Source organism: Triturus cristatus, chromosome 7 (assembly GCF_964204655.1).
Source record: "Triturus cristatus chromosome 7, aTriCri1.1, whole genome shotgun sequence".
NCBI classification, from domain to species: domain Eukaryota; kingdom Metazoa; phylum Chordata; class Amphibia; order Caudata; family Salamandridae; genus Triturus; species Triturus cristatus.
Window position 1 is genome coordinate 808,652,609 of NC_140590.1, and position 18,730 is coordinate 808,671,338.

The 18,730-nt window shown below is 46.9% G+C and overlaps 1 protein-coding gene across 5 annotated transcripts in view; it reads right to left on the reverse strand.

Annotated features, from left to right (window-relative positions):
- Positions 1-18,730, reverse strand: part of G3BP1 (G3BP stress granule assembly factor 1) — a 524,543-nt gene that overhangs the window by 335,886 nt on the left and 169,927 nt on the right. For all 5 annotated transcript variants that reach the window (XM_085617666.1, XM_085617664.1, XM_085617662.1 and 2 more), the window contains 2 exons: positions 5,913-6,018; positions 5,514-5,724 (listed from right to left, as the gene is read on the reverse strand). In XM_085617666.1, coding sequence (XP_085473792.1) covers positions 5,514-5,724; positions 5,913-6,018 — 317 coding nt within the window. The remainder of the gene's footprint in view (positions 1-5,513; positions 5,725-5,912; positions 6,019-18,730) is intronic.

The window sequence follows — 18,730 nt, forward strand, 5'->3', positions numbered from 1 at the left end:
CTATTTCTCTCCCCTTCATCCCAGGTAGAGGTATTCATTGTTTATGAACAATGAAAATCCAACAACGGTGGAAGATTAGAGTAAAAAGCATCTACGCCTCCTCTTGAATGTTTGCATCAAGCAAAAGTATTCTATGTATGAGTACAAGTGCGAGTACTGGGTTAGAATGTGCTAATCTACTGTAACGTATAGTATACCTGTTGGTGTAGTTTTGCAGCTTGAAGACTTTCTGGATTCACTATGTTGTGCATTATTCCGCCATCTAGTGGTTGGGTCCGGAATTGTAGTATTTTCTCTTTTTTTTCGTGGCCCAGGTGGGTGTTGACATACCACCATTTGGTGTTCCTTCGTGACGTCAACGTGCTTCCTCCGGAAGCTCCCACCTTTGGTCACCATCTTTGGATTATTTTTCTTCTCTTGTGTTACTCTCTCTCTTCTCTTAACTTTAAGGTCTTTCTCCTGTTTTAGTAGTGTTCCTCCGGACTCCTTTTTCTGGCGGAGGAGGGTGGGATCGCTAGTGAATCCAGAAAGTCTTCAAGCTGCAAAACTACACCGACAGGTAAGAAACTATACGTTTTGCAGCGTGAATCTTTCTGGATTCACTATGCTGTGCATAGAGTTTGTGGCAGTTTGTTAGTTTTGTGGTGGCTAGGTGGAAGATGAGCTCTGGTTAGTGAATATGTGTTGTAAGACCTTCTGTCCCACTTGCGCTTCTTTGTTCATTTGAATATCTACACAGTAGTGCTTAGTGAACGTGTGCACTGATGAACATGTTGCGGCTTGGCAAATGTCTTGAATAAGTGTGTTAGCTAGAAACCAATTGTTGCTCCTTTCTTCCTTGTTGAGTGAGCATGAGCTGTTCCTTGTAACTGTTGCCCTGCTTGTCTGTGGCAGAGTTGTATGGTTTGTGCAATCCACCGTGCAATGGTATTTTTGGTAACTGGTCGTCCCAAAAAACTGCTGACAAAAGATACAAAGAATTGCTTTGTTTTTCTGCACTCCTTTGTCCTTTCTATATAGTGCATTACTGCCCTCCTGGCATCCAGTGTGTGTCACACCCTTTTTCTGCTTGTGGATGGTTTTTGGAAAAAACTTGGTATTTGAATTGTCTGATTGATGTGGAACCGTGACACCACCTTTAGCATGAAATGTGGGTCAGTTCTCATTACAATCTTGCCATTGTGTAGTTGTAGGTAGGGCTCTTGAATGTTAGCGCTTGTAATTCACTCACTCTTCGTAGCGATGTGATAGCTACTAAGAAGGCTGTCTTTAGCGTGAGCATGTGCAGTGTAGCTTTGTGAATAGGTTCAAATGGTGATTTTATCAATTGAGTTAGTACTATTAGTATTAGTGTCATGTTGCTGAATCTGCATTTGTTTAGTACCCTGTGTAGAAGTGGTATCGGTGGAAAAGCATAGGCAAAAGTCCCTGACCAGCTTATCCATAGCACATTTCCTAGGGACTGTTAGCACGGTAGCCTGGATGCGAAGTTTTGGCATTTTGAATTTTGGTGTGTTGCAAATAGGTCTATTTGCAGAGTTCACCATTTGTGGAATATCTTTTGGATTTCTTGGTGATTGATTTTCCATTCGTGGGATGCGGACGTCTGTCTTGTGAGCCCGTCTGCTTCCACATTGTCCTTCCCTGGTAGATGTCTCGCTAACAAGTCTATTTGTCTTGGGATTGCCCATCTCCATATTTCCTGTGCTAGCAGTGATAGTGTCACTGACTGTGTCCCTTCTTGCTTGTTGGAGAACATGGTGGTTGTATTGTCTGATTGTATCAGTACCCTGTGTCTGTACAGCTGTTTCTGAAAGGCTTTTAAGGCTAGAAACACTGTCTTTAGTTCTAGGTAGTTGATGTGCTTTATCGCATTGTGTTGTGACCACAATCCCCTTACCTTGAGGGTGTTTGTGTGCGCTGACCACCCCATCTGGGAGGCGTCTGTGGTGATGGTCACTGTTGGAGTTGGTTGTGTGAATGGTCTCCCTTGTGCCATGTTCTTTTTGTTCCACCATGCTATTTCTTGCGGTACTGCTTGCGTGACAACCACTAGATCCTCCCAACTCCATGTTGCTTGTGACCATTGTTGCTGGATCCATTCTTGGAATGGTCTCATGTGTAGGCGGATATTTGGGACCAAATGTATGCATGACGCCATAATCCCCATCAGTTTGCGGACTGTCCCCACAGGAAGAACTTGCCCCTTGTGGTACAGACGTGTCTCCTTCAATATTGCCAAGGTTCTCTTTGCACTTGGAATCACCTTGCTCTGTATGGTGTTGATGTCTACACCTAAGAATCTTTACTTGTTCTGGTTGTATTGATGATTTTCCCCAATGGATTGAAAACCCGAGTTGGCCTAGTGTGTGAATGACCTCTTCCATGTGCTGCTTGCACTTGCTGTATGAGATTGCTTTTACCAGCCAGTCGTCTAGATACGGGTATACATGTATCCCATGCCTCCTTAAGTGTGCTGCTATTGCTGCCAGGCATTTTGTGAAAACCCTTGGTGCAGATTTGAGTCCGAATGCCAGCACTGTGAACTGGTAGTGAGTCTTGTTGATCAGAAACCTTAGGAGAGGTTTGTGTTTGCTGTTGACGGGGATGTGCAAGTAAGCGTCCTTTAAGTCTATGGTTGCCATGTAATCTTCTTGTAGCTGTGGTATGACCTCTTGGAGTGATGTTATCTTGAACCTTTGAATTTTTATGAACCTGTTCAAGAATCTTAGATCTAGAATTGGTCATAAGGTTCCGTCTACCTTTGGTATGAGGAAGTAGGTGGCGTAGACCCCCTTGTTCCGTTCCTTGTAGGATACTATTTCTATGGCTCTTTTCCTTAGAAGTTCTCGTGCTTCCTGCAGCAAATGTGTATACTCCTTTGTGGAATGTACTCTGCCTCTTGGCTTACTGTTTGGAGGTGGTTTTTCTAGGTCTATACAGTACCCGTATTGTATGAGGTTTAGTATCCATTTGTCTGATGTTATCTTTCTCCACTCCTGGAGGAAGTGTTTTATCCTGCCTCCTACTGGTGTTGTGTGTTGGAACTGTTGTTGATCTTGATTTGTTTTTTGTCTTTGTATTGACTTTCCGCACCCCTCGAGATATTGGCCGGATGTGCGTTGGACCTGCTGAGGAGTCACTTGGATGAGGGTTGCTGACTCCCTCTCTGCCCGTTACCCCTTCCTCGGGCTCGCCCTCGAAAGGATTCTCGGGATGGTACTGCCAGTTTTGTTGCTGCTGTCCCTGCTGTTGTACCTGGTTACGTCCTTGATAACCTTGTTGGAATGTTTGGTGTGGTGCCACAGGTTGGTGGTTCCCCCTACCAGTTGGCCTCCTTGATGGTATTCCTCTTCTCATACCTCTGAACTGCAGCGCCCCCATGAACCTAACTGTTTCGTTGTCCTTTTTTAGTTGATTGTTTGTCATCAACTGGTGTGCCGAACAGTTCACCATTGAAGGGTGTGTTGAGGATGTTGTTCTGAACTTCATTCTTGAAGCCCGAGATCCTTAGCCAGGCATGCCTCCTTTCTGTTATTCCAAGCATCATCTGCCTGCTTGATGTCTCCGCTGCGTCTAGGGCAGACTTCAAACATGCATTTGCCAAGTTTTTCCCTTCTTCTACCAGGTGGCTCGCCCTTTTCTGGTATTGTTCTGGTAAGGTGTTTTAGGAGTTTGCCCACTTCTTCCCAGTGCTGGTATGCGTGTGTTGATGTACACATTGGAATTGGCGATGCGCCATTGTATCGCTGCACTTATTTCCATTTTTCTACCTATTAGGTCCATCATCCTGCTCTCCTTGTCTGGTGGTGGGCCAGTATTTGTGGGTATATTCGCCCTCTTCCTAGCCGTGGATGTGATGATTGAGTCGGCTGGTACTGATCCCCTAATGTACATGGGGTCCTCTGAAGAATGTTTATATTTCTTCTCTGCTCGTGGAGTTGCTGCTTTACACATAGCAGGTTCCTAGAAGGCATCCTTCCCCATGTCCAGCAAACTTGGGAGCATGGGCAGGAACTGGCTTCTAGTTTGTGATGGCAACAACGTCTCCAAGAGGAAGCAAGATTTGGGGTTTTCTTCCTCTAGCTGCACTCCATATGTGTCTGCAGCTCTTTTGATGACCTGATTGTAGATCCCCGTCGCCTGGCGGCAAAGGCCTCGAAAGATAGGATTATACACCCTCTTCCGGTGATTCGACGTCTTGCCACTGCAAGTCCTCAGACTCCGAGGATGTTGAGCCCTGGTAAGTTAGCTAGTCTTCCTCCCCTTCGGTGTCGCCGTAGTACAGCTCTTCCTCTTCCTCTCCAGTTTCTGGTGTGGTCGGTGGTAGAATTTCCTCGACGCACCTTTCGGCTTCGGGCGTAGTTTGACGGAATGCTGTAAAATTTCATTTTTTCGTCAAAGTTTTTCTTGTGTTGCAAGATGTTTGCCATTTCGGCCTCGAGCCTTTTCTTCTTTTTTCCCCCATCTCAGCCGCGTGTTCGGCGTAGAGGGTTTCGGCCTTTCTCTTCGCCGTTGTCGAAGTCGTAACCGCTTTCAGGCCTTAGTTTTTCGACGTCGATGCCTTTTCCATGGCTGCTTTTCGACGCCTTTTCTTGGGATTTCGCCATCAGGGAGTCCTTTTCGAAGGAACCGACAGGCTGTTTGTCCTTGGATGCAGTTGCAGACGTCGAGTGCTTAGACGGCAATGCTCCCTTCGAGGACTTTGACTCGCTTCTGCGAGTATCAGTGGAGTGTTTGGGGTTCAACGACTTACCTCCTTCGGTATTTTATTTTCGAACTAGACTATGGCATCCTCCGGTACCTCGGCGATGATGTCTTCCTCTCCACTGGAGTCTCCCAAATCTCGGAGCGATGAAGGTGTCCCCTGCATGCTGTAGTTTGCTCTTTTTGCCTCTCTCTTACTCGGAGGGTCTTCAGGGTGAATGCCGCGCAGGCGTTGCAGTCCTCGCTTCGATGGTCAAACGGCATGCGGAGATTGCAAACTGGTAGTTGGTCCTTTTACGCGTACTTGTGGTGGCAGTTTGAGCAGAATTTAAAGGGAATTTTGTCCATCACCGCGCCCAGGGTGCCCCCTGTATGCGCATTCTACGAAGAAACGTTGAAGTCTTCGATGTTCTCTCAGCTTTCGTCGACCTCTGTACTTTACTTGTAATCCGGTATCTTCATCGGTGATCTTTTTGATGTCTTTGTAGATTTTTCGTCGATTCTTCTCTCCAAAGTTTCGGAGCTCCTTCCCTGTTGATCCAGACCCAACGGCGGAAAAAAGAATCTAAAGATGGCAACCAAAGGAGGGAGCTTCCGGAGGCAGCGCGTCGACGTCACGAAGAAACACCAAATGGTGATATGTCGACACCCACCTGGGCCACGAAAAAAAAAAAAAAGAAATACTACAATTCCGGACCCAACCACTAGACAGCGGAATAATGCACAGCATAGTGAATCCAGAAAGATTCACGCTGCAATACTGAAGTTTTCAAAATCTGAAATAAAAGTAGACAGTTACGGCTTACCCGAGATTCTTCTTGCGTGGTAGGAGCTGGCTGGACAGGCACAGGACCTGGGCTCTTCTCGATGACCTCCTCCTCTGGGACCTGCTCCTCCAGTTCCGGTTCAGACTTTTCCTCCTGGGTTTCAGGCTCAGGTTCCTGTTCTGGCTCAGGTTCAGGCTCCGGTTCCAACTCTGGGATCGGTTCCTCTAACTGCTCATCTGGGTCATTGGAGCTGGACAAAAGAGGAAGATGGTGTTGAAATGGCATAACCAACAACACTACCTTAAAGTTTGCACACAAATTCAAGTCCTTCTAGCAAAGACAAAAGACAATATCATAACATCCAAGTACAGCAATACCTTCTGCTTACACAACACAAAATCGTAGCTTTTAATCCATATGAAAGACTTGAGTCTTTACCTCCCGGGAGCATCATAATATGCTCCAGCATCGTCAGCCGGGACCTCGGGGCTCTGCTGCCTTTCTTCTGCATCATCAACCTCCTCTTCCTCCTCCTCCTCAGAGTCTAGAATGTTTGGGGAAGAAAACAGATACGGTTTGTAGGCCATGCTTAAGTAAGCACACCAATAAAAATGGAATGCGGCTATCAGCAGTTGGTATAATTCAGCACTGTGGTACAATTACTGAAGAGACTGAAGCACACACTGAAACAAGTCTACATTCATGTGTCCTACTGATTAAGCAAAAGAACAGAGGTTGCCCTAAAAGCTGTAGGTTGAATAGTGTGGAAAACTAATGTTAAACTAAAGAAGTGGGGGTGGGGGGGGGAACAGTAAGTCAATTTTTAAACAATCATTAAGGAAAAGGAATAAAAGCAAGAACGACTGTGCAAGGTTTAAAATCTACACAATGAAGATTTCCTCTACCACTTCACCTTCAAAGTACCAATGGCCAATGTGTCTATCGCTCGCATGCAGCATATAGAGCTGTGAGTTACAGGCTTACTAACAAAAAGTATGCATGTACAGTAAAGATAGGCAGCACTGCACTTTAATGTCAGAATTAGGGATGGGCAGCATGGTCGGTCAAAAAAAAAAGAAAAAAAAAAAAAGAGTGTGACAGCTATGATCGTAAGGCAGATAATTTACTGGTGCAAGAAAACATTTATATGCCAATTTTATTGCAGGCTACATTGACAACGTCATCTGCATTTTCATTCACAAATCTGTAATTAAACCAATACAAACTACCAATGAAAAACTAAATATAATTTTATCAAAATGACAAACTAAAAACATAAAACAAATTAAGGAAATTGGGCCAGATTGGCAACAATTTACCAGAGCTTAAATTATGACATTAACATACTACTACCACAGCAAAGGAGGAGAAGAACAATGAAGATTACCATGATTACGGTTAACTTTTCTACCCTCCAATATGGAACGGACAGTCAAACTGTGGATAGAATACCAATCTAATACCCAAATAAATGTAGTAGAAAAAAAAGGAATGGGCAGGAAGGTTGCGTTTCTAACTATATGGGCAGGAAGGTTGCGTTTCTAACTATGGAAGAATGTGCATACAGGTACTGGTTTACAGTTTCTTGTGTTACGGATTCACATGCTGTGCATCCTTATATAATCGTTTTGGGTTCGAAATATTTTAACTTAGTTTTCATTGGAAGTCTTAAGCTCAGAGTCAGACAGGAATCAAATAACTCATGGTCACATGTTGCAAGGGACCCACAATCCAAAAGGGACAGACTTCAAATGATTCTCAAACGCTCTAATGATCGCAATTCTGGAAATGGACACGAAGTAAATTAAGTAGGGTGGAGATGGGCAGTATGACTCACATATAGAATAGTATCATATCGTAACTCACGCACTGGTCACGGAACTGAGGTTACACAGGCATAGGAGTAACTCCATTACTAAGCAGTGTGAAAAGTAAGTGAGGGGATATTGACTTCTCACTCGTTAAGCAGCGACATGCGCAAGCTCAGCGTACTGTCGGATTTTAGCTAACAGTTTGTGAGGGACCCCGAAAAAGTACAGTGCACATTGAGAATCCACCACAGCACAATGTGGGTCTCTGTTGACATAACTGGGTATATACATGACTGGATTAGGGCATGTGAGAGGCCCTGGAGTGGATCCACAGTATCTGAATAATGGTGCAAGGATACGATACACACCGGACTCATGAGATGAACCAGGGCTACTTCGGGTGAAATTGTTGGAACATTCAGATGATGTACACGAAATGACTGATGGTCGGGTCAGAAGGGGGCCCTTCAGTTGATGCTGAATATATTAGCTGTGACAGAAAACATGAAACAGAAGGGAGAGGAAAGCTCCTATTGCTCTGGTACTAGCAAAAACCACATAGTACACAACAGACAGGGACCATATATATATTGGTGACCTTCCTTGTACCCATACAGCACATGACTACAGGGCGACGTTCCCACTCCCAGTATCCCAGTTTTGGAATAATGTTGGTGAAACTCTGGGCAGGAGTTCTGAGATGGATTTTGTGGCAATATTTTGAGGCGTTAGTGTAGGTTCACTGTGCCCTCCACCAGGTGTTTGCTCACTGTGGGTGTGTAAGAAATCACTGGCTCAATGTACCACATGTATGATTTCCAACGTAGAAAACACGTCCAGAACAGGAAAGCATGGCCAGGATTTGATCCCTTATCTCCACTTCATATTGAGTAATGAAGGTGAAAGTAAGGGGAGTAAAAATGGGGATCATCATCCGGACAAAGGCAGTCTATCCTGAGGGCCGGTAGAAAGGCTGAAACATGTTAATGAACAGAATAAACTTGGGGAGAGGATGGAGCCTTACGACCTCGAAACTGGGGAACCAGGTTCGAGTCTCGACAACGACGCTTAACATCCTGTGATTCTGGGCAAATCACTTAATCTCCCCGTGCCTAACAAAAAACATTGTGTTCTTCTGTTACGAAACTGGTGCTCATGTAAAGCGCTCTGATACCCGATGTCTCGGGTCTAGTTCGCGCTATAGAACTAAAAAAATAAAAATATTTAGGGGACCGGGTACTAATGATTGATTGATTAGGGATTTATAATGCGCAACTTTGCCCAGAGGCGTCAAGGCGCAGATGATGGAAACAACAATCAAACAAAACAAAACTAAAGGGGAAAGAGAGCTTTAGGGGTAGGATTCGGCGAAAAGGAAAGTTATAAGCGCTCGACGAAACAGAAAAAAGGAGTCCTGATTCCTTAGATCAAGAGGGAGCTCGTTCCAAAGTCTAGGGGCAAGGGCAAAAAAGGCCCTGCCTCCCCACCTTGCCTTGGCAAAACGGGGGACCGTAAGCAACTTCAAACTGGAAGAACGGAGAGCTCTACCTGGGGTGTAATACGACACCAAGGACCTGATGTCCTCTGCCCCTGCATCATGAAGAGCCCGATAGATGATAGTCAGGGTTTTAAATTGTATCCTGGCATGAACAGGGAGCCAGTGAAGCTGTTTCCTGATGGCAGTTCCAGAGGAGCGTCTGGGGGCGTTGACAACAAACCTTGCTGCCACGTTCTGAACAACTTGCAGCCGATGAACCAGGTTGTTGCTCATCCCAAGATAGAGGGCATTGCAATAGTCCAGGCGCGAGGACAGAAGGGCAACCGAAACTTGTTTCCGAGCATCAGGAGAAAGGTACTGAGTGAGCTTTCTCAACACCCTCAGCACCCCACAGCAGGTGGAGACAGTCCTGTTCACTTGCTTGTCAAAAGCCAGAGATGTATCAAATAAAACTCCCAAATTACGGGCAACAGAGGAGGGTTGTGGGCAGACTCCCAGAGCCACGGCCACCAGTCAGATGACCAGACCTCTTTGTTTCCCCCAAAGACAAGAATTTCTGTCTTCTCCCCGTTCAACTTTAAAAAGTTTGAGGTCATCCAACCTGCCACAGCTCCCATGCAGTTCTTAAAGTTGAGAGCCGTGGAACCGACCGATTGTGACAGGGAGACCATAATTTGGGTATCGTCGGCATAGGAAAGAACTTCCAACCCAAAGGATCTAACAAGCCTAGCAAGAGGGGCCACATAAACGTTGAAAAGGGTGGGGCTCAAAGAGGAGCCCTGTGGGACCCCGCAGTGCAATGGCTTGGCAGTGGAGAGGAAGTCGCCCAACTTTACCTTTTGCTCCCTATTATTGAGAAAGGAGGTGAGGAGACTGAGAGCCAGCCCCTCCACCCCCATCTCACCTAGTCGGGAGGCCAAGATGGTAGGAGACAGGGTGTCAAATGCGGCTGTAAGGTCGAGCAGGATCAGAAGCGTAGTCTGACCCCTATCGACCTTAGCACGGATGTTATTGACCACTACTGTAAGAGCTGACTCAGTACTGTGCTCCTTTCTGAAACCATGCTGAGATGGATCAAGCAGGCCGATTTTATCAAGAAAGGAGCTGAGATGAAAGTTAAGGTGAGCCTCTAACATCTAATGGTCTAGGTATACCCCCCCCCCATGGACATTTTTCTTTAACCCAGCCAAGAGGCCCAGAATAAAATTAGGTGGGGGCTCTCTTAGGTAGTTTACAAGGCTTGTGTTTGGAGGATCCCACTTTTTTAGCGCTATTTCTGTCCTCAGAAAAACATCTTTTTTTGCTTCACTTAGAGCGTTGGTCTGCGCCACTGTTGTAGCACACCCTATGAAGAAGGATGACACTATTTAGGGTTTGGGGCCAGTTTTAAAACAATGGAGGGTTCCTATCAAGAATTGAGATTGATTGGACTTCCTTCCTCTTCCTTTCTGTGTGGGTTTATAAATGTGCTTAGAACAAAGGGAGGGTAGTACATCTTGCCCCTTTTTAGGTCTCGCCTACGCAGCGCGCATGCGCTGCATAGGAGGACTTTTAGCCGTTGCTCTGGTCATTTTAAAGCACACACCAATGTTGCCAGATTGGGCTATTTCCCGCACAATTGGGCGACTTTTTTCCCAGTTGTGCGGGAAAAAACCATGCCTGGCGGGGGGCTACTTTTTGGGCTAGTTTTGGATGGTTGTGCGCAATTTTGTGGCCTGGGCGGGCGTCGACCACGAGGAGTCCGTCGTGTGAGTGCGCGGGCCAATGTGGGGGTCCCCCAGGGCCGTCAATCCAGTAGCGCGCAAAAACGCTACCAATGACGGCCCTGGGAATCATTTTTTGGCCAGCCCCTGCGTGCGTGCGTCACAGTGCGGTGCGTGACCTCAGCCTGACGGAGCTCTTACTTTCGGCTCAACGGTGGACGCCAGCCGAGCCTGTAACCGGTGCCAGCCCACAGCAGCAGGCACGCATGGAGTGAGCGTGGATGCTAATCTAGGGGCCCTGTCTCCCTCTCTTTAAATGCTGGGGGCTGAGCGCTCCCCGCCTGGAGGCAGCAGCTTCAGTCGGATGTGTGAATTCCTCGCTCAGTGCTGGTGAGGCAGCCGGCCGGGCTGCTGCTCGCGTTACGAGGCAGACATGAGTCGCTCACCTCGGCAAGTCCCACTTCCGGAATCAGGCAGGACCGAGATCACCTCACCTCCGTGAGGGAACGACACTACCTCTGGAGGCCCCTCTGACGAAGCCCTGTGTCCTGGGGCGGAGAGCTGGTCTTCCCCAGAACGGTGAGTGCAATGTTCATGCTCAGTGCACGGAGCTCACCTGCGGAGAGTTCAGTGGCGGGGGCGCAGGGTTCAAACTTAGCTCTCCTTTCTCTCGCTTTTGGGAGTGGGGCAGACTGGGGTCTAGTGAATGCTGGCGAGTTCAGGGCCAGCCGGTGTCAAGTCTGTGCGGCGGTGTCAAGTGTGGGGATCGGGGCTGACACCATGACATTGAATGACTTTGGCAGACCTGCGCTACCAGGCATCAGCCGTCACTTGTAAATAAGTACTTTTACAAGTACATCCAGGGTCCTGTGCGTGCACCTACAGGAGGCCGTACTACATATTAGAGCAGCCCATGCCTACGTTTTATGCATATCACGACGCTGGCAGGTAAAACCCCAGCAGTGCGTGGCACCCTGAGCCCTCCCCGCAGACTTATCTGGACAGGTGGATGGATGGATGAGTGAAAGGGTGGCTGATCGGTGAGTGAATGGGTGGATGGATGAGTGAATGGATGGATGGATGAGTGAGTGATAGGGTCAATGGATGGATTCATGAGTGGATGAGTTGAAGTATGGGTGGATCGAAGAAAGGAAGGAAGGATGGCTAAGTGAAAGGGTCAAAGAAGAGAGAAAGGGAGGATGAATGGATGACTGAAAAGGGGAGTGGGTGGTAGGATGAGTAACTGGGTGGATGGATGAGTAAGTGAAAGGATGGCTGGATGGGTGAGTGGATAAATGGCTGGATGGATCAGTAGATGGTTGGGTGGAAGAGTGGCTGGATGAATGTACAGATGGATAGGGTGAAAGGGTGGATGAATGGATGAGTGAAATGATGGATGGAAAGATACGTACGTTTTCAAGTGGATGAATGTTTGGATACAGATGGAATTACTTATTATACACTATTACGCGACCACCTTTAATGCGTCTGTAAAACGTACCTTTTGTCCCTAAGTTTTGTCCTGAATTTTGACCTCCCGTCCTGAATTTTTGTCCTGAATTTTGACCCTTTGTCCTGAATTTTACACTCACCGTCCTGAATTTGCACCCATGCCAGTTGGTCACCCTATTTGTAGGAAGTGATGAATATTGATAGATGCCAGGAAGTTGACGTAGGTAAAGAGTGTTTTAACACCCAAACCAAAACTGACCACATCGGTTGTTCGTAGGCCAGCCCAGCTTCGATAATGGTCGTGCAGGGGCCACCCCACCTCGCACGCACCTGCTGGCAGCACCGCATGCGTCTGTTCACCACTGTCCTGGCATGGATCTGACACTCCGTGCTTCACCACGTTGCTGATGCCAAGGCGCGCACTGACGCACCTGGATACCCGTAGGGTCGCAGTCTTTTTGCGCTTTATAAATATCTATACAATACAATACGACGCACACTGTTTGCCGCTCGAACTGGAGCTGATTTCGGGGGGGGGGGGGGGCTGAATCTTTAAGCAATAGGCAGAGTGGAGCTGCAGGGGGTCTTAGAAGTCGCAGTGAGAACTGGTCTTAAAAATTAATAGCATTAAGGCAGGTGCCCAGTTAACACCCTCCCACCATCTGTATATTGAATAGAATGTATATTTGTCGTTAAAATTGTTTCCGATGACAATTTGTGCATAATTGGAGACTTGCTAATTTGGGCTGGTTTTTGGGCTGGAACTGGTCTGATTGGGCTTATATTCGAGAGGCTTTGGGCTTGGGACGGGTCTAAAAGCACACACTCGTGCTTGTGGCAGCATCCACCTTGCGGGAGCGCACAGCGACGCGCCACAAGCACGAGTGCAGTGCTTGAAAATGACCAGACTGCTCTCCCAAGCAGGCGTGCCTCGCCCACACGTCCCGGCAACTCGCTCCGCCCTCTCCGTCTCCTTTTTGCTCGTGCTTCTTGTTTACACCACATCTCTCACTTCATTTGGAAGTCCCACAACCGTCTTGGCATCCCCCGCGCAATTCAAACAGGTTCACTAGACAAACGCCCCCCAATCAACCAGAGATCCTCTCCACCTGCCCCCATCCCCCCAACCCCCCCCCCTCCCCCCGCCACTCCGGTGGCTGTCAAGGATTTCCAACTAGAGTGCTCCTCCCACATCTTCTCAGCCGAGGCCAATAAACCAAAGTACAGCACGTTCATTCTGAGGACTCCTAAGTAAATAACGCCTTGTGCTCTGTAATTCACCTTCCTCTTCTCGTTTAGGTTTTTATTCTGAGAATGGACTTTCCATTGCTCAGTATCGCCTGTCTCTCTGTATTTATTCAGGACGGTTTCTGCCGTAAACAGCCTGCGGACGGCACATGCAGTCATAACTTGAGCATCATCCCCGCACCTCTTGAAAGAAATGAAGTGAACGTAGGTCCTTGTTCACCTTCTGCCAGGCTGTAAGAAATGGGAGCATATTTGTCGACAGCCACTGTTGTCCTATTTGCTGTCAGGTTGAATATTATTAAGCTTTCATGACCATGGGGGATGTCATAACTCGTTTCTATTTTATGACGTAGCCCACATGTTCAGGCGGCCTCAAACAAGCGGTGTCCTCGTGCAGCCCTTAATATCGAGTTTTGTCATGGAGTAGCGATACAAACACAACATCAGAACCACCCTTTAGTGTCTTGGGCATTACTCCGAGATGCTGTCCATGGAGATTATGCATCCACACTGGTGCAGATGCGTGTAAATGTTGTTGCTGCCAGCAACCCTTTCCCTAAATAACATTTTCCTAGAATTAGTGCACGATTTGACTCTACAGCCTTTGGATCCTTTACCCCCCCCCCCCCCCCCCCCCCCGATTTGACTCTACAGCCTTTGGATCCTTTACCCCCCCCCCACCCCCCCCCCCCCACCCCCATTAAATTGTTTGGAGTACGATATACGAACACGCGCATAAATGAAAGTGCACCTTGCAAGATAATGGCGCAATTGCGCCACCTACAGGACACTGGGAAAGTAGTTGTAAATGCGCTATCCATAGGTCAGTTACATCGACATTTGTACTAAAGTATAACTTCGTAGCTGTAGGCGCCGTTTGCAGTTTACTTAGAAACTGTTTAGTTAACAAGTTCACCAATTATTTTAGGGAGTCATTTTAATCCGCAGAATGCATTTGCAGCGGCTGGAAAGTGACCAGTCCTTACTCTGCCAGGCATATTTTTGGGTCCTGAAAGCCATACAAAACCACCCCATCCAATCTCTATATAATGCTTTTTTGCCCCCACTATGTTCTGTCAGATCCTAATGATTAAATTCAGCATTTAAAGCCCGGAATTTCAGTACATAAACATTTGCTCCCAGCTTCGAATATTCAAAGTTGAAGTCCTAGAAGAAAGTTTCACAGTGATCTTGGGAGAGGGTCCCTCTGTTACTCTCTTAATTAATTAGAACTGATTGGAAAGACAAGTGTGTCGTTTACGGCACCACTATCGTACAATAAGTGCCTCTTTGGTTAATCTGCACCCACTAGAGCCCTGTTAGAAATCTGATTGACATTTTGAGGCTTCTTGGATTTGCTATGGGAATTGTATTAGTAGGGGGAATATTTTTTCGTCTTTTTGCAGGTATACCATATAGCACTGAATTAACTCCAAGTTGAAGCATATTTTTTAATATGTCAAGCAAAGTGTAGTAGTGGGTTAGTATTCTTGTATTGGTAATTAAGCGTGTTTCTCCTTTAATAGAATTTAGATTGTAGAATTGTATTAAGTAGCTTGTATATATAACAACGTTATGGAATGTGGTTGGCAGAACGCAGCAGGTTCATGTAGGTAGGCTGTGAACATCCCTGTGTGCACGGAGCAAGTCCAATAAATGGTACTCTGAATTTAGGCTCCGTGTACTGAGATACTACATGGAGCCTAGGCCCTTTTTTTCTCTACATAGAGCAGCATTATGGGTCCAGAAGAGACCGTAATTCAGAAGCTAGAACGTGAGGAGTGGCTGGGCTATAAAAAAACTGGAATTGGATTAGTCTACTGTGCGGTTGTTTTTAGGTATCGCCTAGGCAGCGCTCATGCGCTGCCCTAGGAGGGCCTTTAGCCATCGGTCTGCTCCTTTTCAAGCACACTCGTGCTTGTGCTGGCATCCACCTTGCGGGAGCGAGCAGCGGCGCCTGTGGTAATTGAAAACATATGGCTCTTGCGCGCCGTTGCTCGCTCCCGCAAGGCGGATGCCAGCACAAGCACATTTGCCTGCTCTTTCGGGGCCGCGCCACGCTCCCTCACGCTTGTTCATTATTTCCATGTGCCGCAAAGAACTTCTTTTGAAAGTCCGCTTTTCATTATTTTTTTGATGTGCCGCTAATCAGTTCCAGCGCAGCACACCGTGCTTTCAATGCCCTTGCAGCGCCGGTTTCATGAGTGCTGCTTTTTTACTTTTCAGTACAAGGCTCTTTTCAAAACAACCTCGCCTTCTTTTTTAGCCGAGGGCTTGTTGTATCTAATATTCGTCCAACACCACCACCACGTCCGCCTCCATGTCCTCCACCACCACGTCCTCCTCCATGTCCACCGCCACCACGTCCTCCACCTCTTCAACCACCACCACGTCCTCCACCTCTTCAACCACCACCACGTCCTCCACCTCTTCAACCACCACCACGTCCTCCACCTCTTCCACCAATCCTCCACCACCACTAATCCACCACCACCACCACCACTAATCCACCACCACCACCACTAATCCACCACCATGTAAAGTGTCACTGGAGAGCAGGGGTAATAGGAGTGTCAACCCCGGCTGTACATGGGACATTTAAGAATGCATTGGGTGCAAGAAGACTGGAATAGGGGCTAAACGTATTACACCAGACCCAAGATACATTTTGAAGAGGCGCAATGTCACAGGGGCTCCTGTAAAAGCACTTGCGACATCTCTTACCTCACAGTGGCATACCTGCACGAGCCACTCACTCAAAACATGCATTGGCATAGCCAATAGGTCTCGCCTTTGGGACCTTATAAGTGTTTAGCCATGCAACACTTGATGTTGTTGCACCAAGGATATTGTGCTGGATAACTAAACACTTATAAGGTCCTAAAGGCGAGAACTATTGGCTATGCCAATGCTTGTTAGAGTATGTAGCTAATTTTCCAACTTGTCCTGGTGCCAAATGGGCCATGGGCAAGTCTGGGGGAAGCCAGGTCACATATCAAAGGCAGCAGAGGTCTTTGAAGCCTTCTGCCTTGATATGCGGATTACTAGCAATCCTGCTTGGAGGAGGTGACAATGCCTCCGGCCAGAGTAGACAGTTTCTACCCTCAGAGAGCGTGTGCTCTCACCTGTAGGGGTTGGAAACCGGTCTGTGGTGGCAGACTGGTCTACACCAGTCAGCCAGTTCACTAGAGGTTGGCAGGGGGTCAGGGAGCACTTCTAAGGTGCCCTCTGGGTTCATGGTTTAATAACTCTGGCGTCAGTAGGGATTTATTAAGACATAGTGTTTGAAACCAAACGCCCTATGTTTCAGTGAAGCTATTATGTAACTGGGTAACTCTTAATGACCAGTGTCCAGTACATGTACTTAAGACGGCTTGCCTATTCATTTGTACTATCTGGTAATTGAACTACAGCTCAGGGGCATATCTGCTCATGCAGATATGACCACACATGCAATATAATGCACCCTGCCCAAGGGCTGTAAGGCCTGATGTAGAAGTGACAAATATACTGCATGCAGTATCTGAGGACATGGCACACAGGGTGTGTTGCCAGGTCTTGTTTTCACTTTTGTCTGCATCATTTCAAGCAGCCTGCATGGGTTTGGTGGTGGAGCCCTTAGGGTGGCAAAATACATGCTGTAGCCCTTAGGGACACTCTTTAGGACCCATGCCCTAGGTACCAAGGGTACCATTTACGAGGGGCTTACAGGGGTGCTAAAGGGCTTGCCAATTATGGAACAATTGCGCAGTTACCTGGTTTTGGGGCACAAACACTGGGCTTGGGTTCCTGGTAAGCAGGAACCCAGTGTGGTCAAAGTTGCATCTAATACCAGGCAATAAATAGGGGTGACCATGTCAAAAAGGGGCACTTTCCTACACCTAGTATGTGCCACTATTGCAGATTAGTGTACCCATAATGTAGCATAAATTATGCATTTCAATAGATACATTGAGTAATGCAGCAGGACTTTGTAAGTCAGATTGTAAGATTATTTTTTGACAATCCGTTAGGGACAGAGACTATTTTGTGTCCTAGCATTTCCAATTGAATCTTATACAGTCAAAGCACTTTTTGGATAACTGTAAATGTAAAAATATCTAACAACCCAGGAACCATACAGCTAAATTTAATATGTTTCATTGGTTTTGGTTTGGATAGATCTCCCTCCCTGCTTCCATTTTAAGTATCCCCAAGAATACTGGCAATTTTGAAACACTGCTTCCCTCGACACCCTTGCCCATGTTGGTCTTGGACATTGTGGAGCAACTACAACCATTTTCATATTCTATCTTTGAAACTGTTCAGGATTGTTGAGATTAGTAGCACTGGGGGGAAAACAAAGTGCATGCAAAGAACCCATTACGTCTTTAACAGCGCATTCCCTAGCCATTGTGGCTGCACATGCATCAATACGAAGTCATGGAATTTTTATTCATTTTTGTTTTAAAGATCTGTGAATGGTTCTCCACACTAGAAACATGAGCAATACTATGTACTACTGCAATTTCCATTCGTATAAAGTACCTATTTGCCTCCTTTAGTCATCTGATTAAGTTTTCTTCTCCTAGGACATGATGGGCAACAAGAGTAATGCCTCTTTCTGGTACTCCGTGTCATCTGTTCTAGTTTTGACAACAGGTAGAATTGAGTTTCCACTTGATATTCTATTTTTTATTTAAGAAGTTTTATATAGCGCTGGCCTGACCCGAGGGTATCGGAGTGCTTTACAACAGTTACAAAGCAAACAAAAGGAGATGCTGAAACGCACAAGTTACTACTTGTGTAACTATATATCTGTAAGAGACATAAGTTAGTGATAGATTCCTTACCTTACCTTAGAATATTCCCCAGGCGTCAGTCTGGATCCGGAAAGTTTTCTGCTTAGCGGTATCCCTGTGCGCCAGTAGGTGGCGCTGTGCCGCTCCATGCCAGTCTGTGGCATCGTGCGCGCCGGGATGACGTCACGGAGGCTACTTAGGCACCACCCATGCGCGCCGTCAGTTCTGTACACAACTTTCCGCTCCGAAACGCAGAGCCATGCGAGAAACTGACCTTTGGTGCATAAAACTAGGGCCCTAAAAGGGGATGACCTTAACCCTGGTAATCAGTTCGCAGAACGGATAGGATGGGTGGCGCGGTAAGGAATCTATCACTAATAATGTCTCATACAGATATATCGTTACACAAGTAATAACTTGTGCATCTGAAAGAGACACGTTGGTGATAGATTCCTTATCTTAGAATAGATACCCCAGCAATACCAACCCCGGTGGTGGGTCTGCGAACAACATTACACCAGAAAGTCACGGAGCACAGAACGGCCAAAGAAGCCGTCTCTCCGGACCGTCAAGACAGTAGGGCTTGGTAAACGTGTGTAGCGAGGTCCACGTAGCTGCCTGACAAATATAGTGCATGGGGACACCGCGTCCCAAGGCAGTAGTGGCTGCAGTTGCCCTGGTCGAATGCTCACTCAGTCCCATAGGAGGCTCCTTCTTGGCCAAGGAGTAGCGGGCTTTGATGCACAGAACGACCCACTGGGAG